Consider the following 10,000-nt stretch of genomic DNA (forward strand, 5'->3'; position numbering starts at 1 on the left):
GCCGAATTTCGGCGAAAAAAAATGCCAAAAAAGGCCTTTTCTAGAGACGAAGTAGTGCAACGGTGAACAATCGCGGACGCTTACTGTTATACGCCTCCTATATATATGTGTATATATTATATATATTTCTGTTCTTATGACCGCGACAATGGGTTACAATTGTGACAATACGTTTTACGATATGTTGTTATTTTTGAATGTTTGTGAATGAGTGCATTGATTGTTGTACATACAGTTCTAGTCGGTTATAGTTAATAGTTACTTGTCAGTAGTTAAACTTAACTCTTGATTTTTTCAGGATTTGCACAAAGCATCTTTATTAGTTTTTGCCAACAAGCAAGACATCAAAGGTTCGATGTCATCTGCAGAAATATCCAAATATCTCAACCTGACGTCTGATAAGTGTCTACCGTGGCATATCCAGGGGTGCTGTGCTCTTACGGGTGAAGGGTAAGCAAAACATCACATTTTCATATCACTTCAAACCAGACGTAATCGTGCTCTGTTAAGCTCTGGCAGCGCACACCCACAGCGGCGAATCTCCGGGAAGAAAATTGTTGCCCACATTATCGTCTCCGTATAATGCGAACTTACCAAATAAAAATGTACTACTCTCCTAGAATGTGTATGCATTGATCATCATATTTCAACGGTTATGTTATTTTTCAGCGTTTATAGGGGTCTTGAGTGGGCATCAACACAAACTGAGGTGAGGCTTCTACCCAACTCGATCATTCTTCCTTTGCTTGGTTGCTTATTCTTGTGAGAACCTTTTAGGTATTGCTGACCTTGGATGTAGCGATCATTCAATGGTCAAAGGCGTGCCTGCAGACCTTGTCTAACGTCCAGTGGTTTAACTGTTTGTTAACGCGAGATGGATAATATTTATTTTGTTACACTACAATTTTGAGACGAGCGAAGAAGGTAGCGATTGGGTTTTTAGGGTGCGAAATGAACGGGAGTCCAGAGCCAAAATTTACTCCCGATTTACTTGTCGCGACTCAGACTGCCGAACTCCCTCATTTGCTGCGGCGCTCCCTCTTTGTGGAGGTAGCGGTTTAGGACTCCCGTGTTTAATGGTACTCCCGGGTTCAAAGTTATTTCTACCCCTGGGTTTTAGCGCTAAGCGCATTCTTTGTCCTTAGACAAGCTCCATTGCCATTTAAATATGGGCAATTCAGTGATATCTCAGTGCTGATGCGCATTCTTTCTATATTGTATAGAGCGCCAGTGCATTGTAACATTGCTGACGAAATTATTGGCTGGTGCCAATTGATGCATGTGGCAAGTGGTGTAGCTTTTGTGATGGCGCCCACCGCTTTAATAAACACCGTTGGCAGCAACGCCATTGCAATAGGTAATGAAACGAGTGACAAACGGTTGAATAACTTGCCATGACTTTATTCGGCTGTATATATCAGACAATAGTATATTTTTTCTGCGTGCCATCATTTGGCAAATCCACTGATTAGTTATCTCTGCTGATTCGCTCAGTGGTATGTTAATAACACCCAATTCTTAGTGAAGACATAGACTCACATATAAGCATATCAAAATGAAGACTGTACCACACTAGAACTTTTCTCTTACTTCCGTTCAATCTCTGCCATTGGCTACACAGAGGTACATCATTTTTGACATTCTCACTCTGTTCAATCATGTTTAAGCTAGTTGTAAGCATTTTAATTGTGAGCCTCATTTTTGAGCGGTTTTAATACAAATATCATTTTCATGACCAGACAACGTAACTAAAGAACACTCAAATAAGTGTTAGGAGAAAAATTTGCAAGAATCTCAATTACTCATGCCAATATTGTGAATGAATTTTGCTCGACCTTGCTGCGTCGTTTTTGGCAACGTTTTACAATTTGGATATCTGGCGACTCAATTTTTTATACGAAGACTTGTACATACCGTTATAAAACTATTAAGTATATTGGTTGTAATCCATACCATTGGGATCTATGTAAAACACACGCGATCTTATATATATATCAAGAGAATAATAGAGATCTTATTTTGTCCTCTTGATATTATATATATAAGTTACTGGTGATAAGCAGCTGAGAGCTTGCATGTACAGAATATTGTATGTGAGCTCAATTTGCCTCAAATATGAACGTAATTAGTTTACCGGCACTGCTTTAACTGTAGTGCGTTCAACACTAGAGATCTCTGTGCTTGCAGTCACCTACACATCATCCAGGAAGTGTGAGTAAGATTTGGTCGGCGTAGGATCAGAAGGAACACGGGCAATTGTGAAAAATGTCGAATCACGGTTACTTTGTTTCATGCAGATGTAGCGTATGCCAATTTGAATGCAAATATTAAAATTGCGCGCGGCAAAACATTAGCGTTGCTGTATATTTAATAGAAATCTATGTAAAGAGTACAGCGCCTAGACGCGCATTCCAGGAGGTAGTAGTTTTCACATCAGAAGTGGACCCTTGAGTGTCAGCCAACTTTGGGTCTGCGTCCGCATGAACGCAATCATGCCATAGAACACATTAAATTCGTTCAGAATATGTTTCTTTGCGAATGGGACTGCTGCCAGCAATGTACCGACTAGTGCACAAAATTGAATGTCACGGTGTGGTGTTTAGTTCGAGTGCTACTTGAATGGAGTATTGTGTGATGTTGCACTTAGGTCGCTTTTAGATTCACATATTCGGTGTCTAGTGCGTGCACGACACCTATCATTATGCCGTGAGCAGCAGAGCCCTATCCTAACGTATTTGATGCTCGTTCATCAGATGCCTTTACAATGCCGGTAAGAACCCGATCAAGTTTAAAATAGGCCAATGGCAATGTTGTCATGGCAGCCGACGTTTATCTATTGCACAGTTACGTAATAACGCTCTGGTGTGTGCCCATTTTGATAACGTAATACATAATGTTATACTAATTAGAGTTTCCGATCCAAGACTCATACTTACGGTTGGGCATGGAGTCTAGCTTTCTAAATGAGTTTTTTTTATTAGCATATATATCATTGAGATATTGTAGCTGCCAGCTGTTGAGCCACCTTGGGCGTCCTTTGGCTCTTTTCTGCACAGCCTTTCAATTGCTCTACGTGTTTAAATAAGTACTGAGCACATGCGGGACCTTCAATATTCAAATCGCTCAAACTGACTGCATGGTGATCAGAAACAGACATCTCTTCTGATCACTGCAATGGATGCATGCCATGGACCGCTGCTGCATTGACGGCAATATTGAGTGTTCTTTCACACACGCTCCTGAATGGATAACTTGTCTCAACATATTTACTCAACTAGGCAGGCCTATCTCTCTTCCTCTTTTCGTTCTTAGATATCTTAATCCGCCTATTATATGAACAACAAACGCAGTATCTGTATGGATATGTCAGTTCACTGGTGAAAATCGTATAATGAATCAGTTTTGGACTTTCGGATAATTGGTCAGAATAATATTGGCGATGAAAAGACAGATACCGGATATTATAGTTGCCGGTGGTTGTGTGGGGGGGGGTCGTCTGAATCTTCCGCCCCACTCATTGGTACGGCCTCCAGTATACCACAGCTCTTCACAGAAGAGATTCATTTGGATGTTATTGGGGTGTTCTGTGAGGGTCGTGTACATCTCGATTGGCATTTATACTATAACCTGGAAATGTGAAAGTTTTAATCAACAGTTTCTGTGTTCGACTTCTTACAGTGTGCAATTCTGCAAGGAAGCCTGATCTGGGGGCCAAACAATTATACTTAACATATTAACCCATATATAACCGTATACATCTGCTGAGATTTATGGTGAACGTTAATGGTAGCGAGATCTGGTGTATATAGAATCTCTTGTTGACGTGTACGCACCTGTGTTGACGTGTACGCACCTGTGTTGACGTGTACGCACCTGTGTTGACGCTATTCCGGCACCTAGGTATGCGGTCACCTGTCTCAGTATCACCTGGTCAGACTCCACTGCGAGGAGTAGGTGAGGGAGGCCCAGAGACATCAGCTGCAGGAGTCCCTTCACGCCCTTCCTTTACAGCGACGCAACCACGTATATTCACTCTTAACTTTTTGGTTTAAATTTACACACACAAAATGTGTAAAAAAATACACCCAAAATACACCCAGTTTTAAGTGAGAATTTGCTCTTTAAGCAATCTATCTTCCGACCCCTGAAAGTGTTTTACTACCGGCGTTAGTGTAAATTTACACTCTAAAATAGATGTATTTTGGGTGTATTTTTTTCACACCTTTTTTGGTGTAAATTTAAACCAAAAGTTAAGAGTGTTGTATAACATTCCTCACGGGTTGTGAGCGGGAATACAGCAAGGCCACATATGTTAGTTCGCTGAACGTGATTCATTGAATAGCCCCGCGATCCATGGCCTTTTACGTACTACATATCTATGCGCGCATAATAAAGACACTGTCAGAATATCACCGGTATGAGAGCAAAGAGCGAGGTTATACGAGAGATTACTCAACGTCTGTGTTAAAGCTAGGGAATGCCATTTTTAGCTTACCAGTAGAACATTCGTTCTCTTGCACTTTCCTCTTGCAGCTTAGTCACCAATACATAAACAAGGATGGCAAGGATTACACTGTTTACCTGAAATACACATGATAATATAAGGAGTGAATAATAATCGATTCTATTATTATATAGATCTATTATCTTTATTCTATTAATATCGATCTATTATTATTCACTCTTGGTAACATGATATCACCACCATCATCACCATCGCCGCCGCCGCCGCCGCCACCACCTCTTCCTGCTCCCGTCCCCCCTTCTTCCTCCTCCCTCTCCTCCGCCTCCTCCGCCTCCTCCTCGTCCTCCTCCTCCACCACCACCACCACCACAGCAGCAGCAGCACCACCACACTACACACCACCACCACCACCACCACACACACCAACACCACAAACCACACCACCACAAACCACCACCAACCACCACTACCACCACCACCACCCCACATCACCCACCACCACCACCACCAATCATCCACCACCATCACCACCACCACCACCACCATTCACATCATACATCATCATATTTATACACCTTAAATCAATCAGCAATAAATAATAATAATAACAATAATAATAATAATAATAATTAATAAATAATAATGAAATAAAAAACCCAATTAATAATAATAATAATAATAATAATAATTGTGAAACAACATCATGGAAGGAAGAGACAAACTCACCAAAGTACAAAGATCTGGAAGATCGAAATTAGGAGGATGCTGGAATACTAGACGAGAATTCTATCAGTACGTGCGTTGCGAGCCTTAGCTCTATAAAGAATGGTTTTGAGAGAACCTTAAAGGAAACTCCCTGCGCCAACACACTGCCTTAGAAGTCGCAGAAAACATCGCACTACTGCGCGAAAAAGCACACATCCTGCCAAAAAATTCTGCGTAAATTAATCCCTATGTCCAGTTGCCGAGACACGGTCAACCCAGAAGCCACCGGCTAATGCGTGACCCAGCTTTGATAATAATAATAATAATAATAACAATTATAATAATAATAATAGATCGCAAAGATGGTCTTTGCGGTGCGCATGGTTCTACTTCCAACTTACCAGCAACATGATGAAGATCGGAACGAGAAAGATGAGGTCATACGTCCAGCTCTTGTCTGTTAACCAGCACCTGTCAAAGCAGCAAGCACATCATCATCATCATCATATTTAACACCTTAATAATAGCAATAATAATAATAACAACAATAATAATAATATTATCAGCAAACACATCATCGCAAATTTTGTAGTAAATCACGAAAGGTTACGTCAGTGAATTAAGTTCCTTCATGGGCGGACCACGTGGCTTCGTCAACGAATCACGTGGCGCTATAAGCGGAGTCAGTGATGCGGGCATAGGTGTCCTACAATTCATGATTGAAAAATTATTGTTATGGGATATCTGGGAATTCGCGCGTGTATACCAGTCTCACTTCCACTTAGTTCGGGCGTGCGCTACTGTGCAACGTTACAGAGTGTCGGACAGGCTCGAATGCGCTCTGAATGGGACTGACATTTCAGTCTGAGAAAGGTAAGCACGCCGCCCCTTGCATATTTTTCTTTGGTCGGTCAATCATAATTTTCACGCGCACGCGCCAATTTCTCGACTTTTAGCACTTCGTTGCTTAGCATTGTTATTAGTACGTCCTGTCACAACAATGATTGGCTAGAACTGCCTGTAATTCACGTTAGCTTAAGAGGGCAATGATGACGTTTGCTTACATGTTAAGGTCGTACTTCACCTTAACGACGACCCACGCTGCCATAATAAGAAGAGGAATGCCTAAAACAGAAGAAAGAAAGTGTCAAGAAGACGCAGTCGAAGAGATGAGAGCAGTGTGAAAGCGATCGAACTTCTCAGAGTCCATTGTCAGAAACATCCCAAATAGCTATGACTATCATAACTTCCCATCCCCTCTCCCCCTCAGCAAGCTATATTATGAAGTTTGCCTCAGACGGCACTGCACGCCTATAACACGGTGCGCGCGCATGCGCAATATCCCCCGAGAAAAATCGTATTTTGCAAAGATTATGCATTTACAATAGCTTACTGTTATACGCCTCCTATATATATGTGTATATATATATATATTCTGTTCTTATGACCGCGACAATGGGTTACAATTGTGACAATACGTTTTACGATATGTTGTTATTTTTGAATGTTTGTGAATGAGTGCATTGATTGTTTGTACATACAGTTCTAGGTCGGTTATAGTTAATAGTTACTTGTCAGTAGTTAAACTTAACTCTTGATTTTTTCAGGATTTGCACAAAGCATCTTTATTAGTTTTTGCCAACAAGCAAGACATCAAAGGTTCGATGTCATCTGCAGAAATATCCAAATATCTCAACCTGACGTCTGTAAAGTGTCTACCGTGGCATATCCAGGGGTGCTGTGCTCTTACGGGTGAAGGGTAAGCAAAACATCACATTTTCATATCACTTCAAACCCAGACGTAATCGTGTCTGTTAAGCTTGCAGCGCACACCCACAGGGGAATCTCCGAGAAGAAAATTGTTGCACATTATCTGTTCCGTATAATGCGAACTTACAAATAAAAATGTACTGACTCTCCTAGAATTATGCATTGATCATCATATTTCAACGTTATGTTATTTTCAGGTTATATAGGGGTCTTGAGTGGGCATCAACCAAACTGAGGTGAGGCTCTACCAACTCGAAACATTCTTCCTTTGCTTGGTTGTATTCTTGTGAGAACCTTTTAGTATGCTGACCTTGGATGTAGGATCATCATGGGTCAGTGCCTGCAGACCTTGTCTAACGTCCAGTGGTGTTAACGTTTGTTAACGCAGATGTAATATTTATTTTGTACACTACATATTTTGAGACGAGCGAAGATGTAGCGATTGGGTTTTCAGGGTGCGAAATGAACGGGAGTCCAGAGCCAAATACTCCCCGATTTACTGTCGGACTCAGACTGCGAACTCCCTCATTTTGCTGCGGGCTCCCTCTTTTTGAGGGTAGGGTTAGGGACTCCCGTGTAATGACTCCCGTGTTCAAAAGTTAATTTCTACCCCTGGGTTTTAGCGCTAGCGCATTCTTGTCCTTAGACAAGCCATTGCATTTAGAATATGGCAATTCAGTGATGATCTCAGTGTGATGCGTATTCTATTCTATATTGTAACGAGCGCCAGTGCATTGTAACATTGTGTGACGAAATGTATTTGGCTGGTGCCAATGATGCATGTGGCAAGTGGTGTAGCTTTGTTGATGGCCCCCGACGTTATAAAAACACGTTGGCAGAACGCAATTGCAATAGTAATGAAAGAGTGCAACGGTTGAATAACTTGCATTGACTTTATTCGGCTGTATAATCAGACAATAGTATATTTTTTCTGCGTGCCATCATTTGGGCAGAATCACTGATTCAGTTCTCCTGTGATTCCTCAGTGTATGTAAGTAACACCCATTCTTAGTGAAGACATAGACTCAGCATATAAGCATATCAAAATGAAGACTGTACCACACTGACTTTTCTCTACCTTCCGTTATCCTCTGCCATTGGCTACACAGTAGGTACATCATTTGACATCTCACTCTGTTCAATCATGTTTAGTAGTTGTAAGATTTTAATTGTGAGCTCATTTTTGAGCGGTTTTAATACAAAATATCATTTTCATGACCAGACAACGTATAAAGAATACTCAAATAAGTGTTAAGAGAAAAATTGCCAAGAATCTCAATACTCATGCCAATATTGTGAATTGAATTTTGCTCGACCTTGCTGGTCGTTTTGGCCAACTTTTACATTGATATCTGGCACAATTTTTATAACGAAGACTGTACATACCGTTATAAAACTAATTAAGTATTTGGTTGTAATCCATACCATGGATCTATGTATAAACACAGGTCTATATATATATATCAAGAGTACATAATAGAGATCTCTATTTTGTACTCTTGATATATATATATAAGTTACTGTTGATAGAGCTGAGAGTTGCATGTACAGATATTGTATGTGAGCTGCAATTTGCTCAATAGAACGTATTAGTTTACGGCACTGCTTTAACTGTAGTGCGTTCAACACTAGAGATCTCTGTGCTTGCAGTCACCTACACATCATCCAGGAAGTGTGAGTAAGATTGGTCGGGTAGGATCAGAGAACACTGCAATTGTGAAAAATGTCGAAATACGGTTACTTTGTCATGCAGATGTAGGTATGCAATATTGAATGCAAATATTAAATTGCGCTCGGCAAAACATAGCCGTTGCTGTATATTTAAAGAAATCTATGTAAGAGTAACAGGCCCATAGAGCGCATTCCAGGAGGTGTTAGTTTTCACATCAGAAAGTGGACCCTTGGTGTCAGCCAACTTGGTCTGCGTACTGCATGAACGCAATCATGCCATAGAAACACATTAAATTCTTTCAGAATATGTTTCTTTGCAATGGACTGTGCAGCAATGTACCGACTAGTGCACAAAATTGAATGTCACGGTGTGGTGTTTAGTTCGAGTGTACTTGAATGGAGTATTGTGATGATGTTGACAGTCTCTGTTAGATTCACATGATTCGGGTCAGTGCGTGCACGACACCTGTCATATGGCGTGAGCAGAGAGCCTATCCTAACGTATTGATGCTCTCATGACAGATGCTTTACAATGCGGTAAAGAACCCGATCAATTAAAATGGCCAATGGCAATGTTGTCATGGCAGCCTGACGTTATCTATTGCACAGTTACGCATAATACGCTTGGTGTTTTGCCATTTGATAACGTAATACATAATGTTATACTATTAGATTTCCATCAAGGACTCATACTTACGGTGGGATGGGAGTCTAGCTTTCTAAATGAGTTTTTTTTAGCATATACTCTTATGAGATATTGTAGTGGCAGCTCGTTTGAGCACCTTGGGCGCCTTTGCTCTTTTCTGCACAGCTTTCAAGTTCGTGTTAAATAGTACTGAGCACATGCGGACCTTCAATATCCAAATCGTCAAACTGACTGCATGGTGACAGAACGCCACATCTTTCTGATTCCTGCATGGATGCATGCATGGACGCTGCTGATTGACGGCAATATGAGTTTCTTTACACACGCTCCTGAATGATAACTGTTCCAAACAATATTATACTAACTAGCAGGCCTATCTCTCTTCCTTTTTCGTTTAGATATCTAGACTTAATTCGGCCTATTATATGAATAACAAACGCATTCTGTATGGATATGTCAGTTCACTGGTGAAAATCGTAATAATGAATAGTTTTGGACTTCGGATAATTGGTCAAATAATTATTGGCATGAAAAGACAGACTACCGGATATTAAGTTGCGGTGTGTGTGTGGGGGGGGGGGTCGTCTGAATCTTCCGCCCCTCATTGGCTACGGCCTCCAGTATACATCAGTCTTCACAGAAAGAGTTCATTTGGATGTTATTGGGGGTGTTTTGAGGGTCGTGTAAATTCGATTGCATTTAAACTATAACTGAATGTGAAAGTTGTAATCAACAGTTCTGCT

At 40.9% G+C, this 10,000-nt stretch overlaps 1 protein-coding gene across 1 annotated transcript in view; it reads left to right on the top strand.

Moving 5' to 3' along the window:
* LOC106808089 (ADP-ribosylation factor-like protein 5B) overlaps window positions 1-2,215 on the top strand; it is a 16,111-nt gene extending 13,896 nt beyond the window's left edge. The window contains exons 5-6 of the mRNA XM_014810654.1: window positions 299-450; window positions 2,188-2,215. Of these exons, the coding sequence (XP_014666140.1) occupies window positions 299-450; window positions 2,188-2,215 (180 nt within the window). The remainder of the gene's footprint in view (window positions 1-298; window positions 451-2,187) is intronic.
* Window positions 2,216-10,000: the final 7,785 nt, after the last annotated feature.

Source organism: Priapulus caudatus, unplaced genomic scaffold, assembly GCF_000485595.1.
Source record: "Priapulus caudatus unplaced genomic scaffold, Priapulus_caudatus-5.0.1 Scaffold253, whole genome shotgun sequence".
NCBI lineage: Eukaryota > Metazoa > Priapulida > Priapulimorpha > Priapulimorphida > Priapulidae > Priapulus > Priapulus caudatus.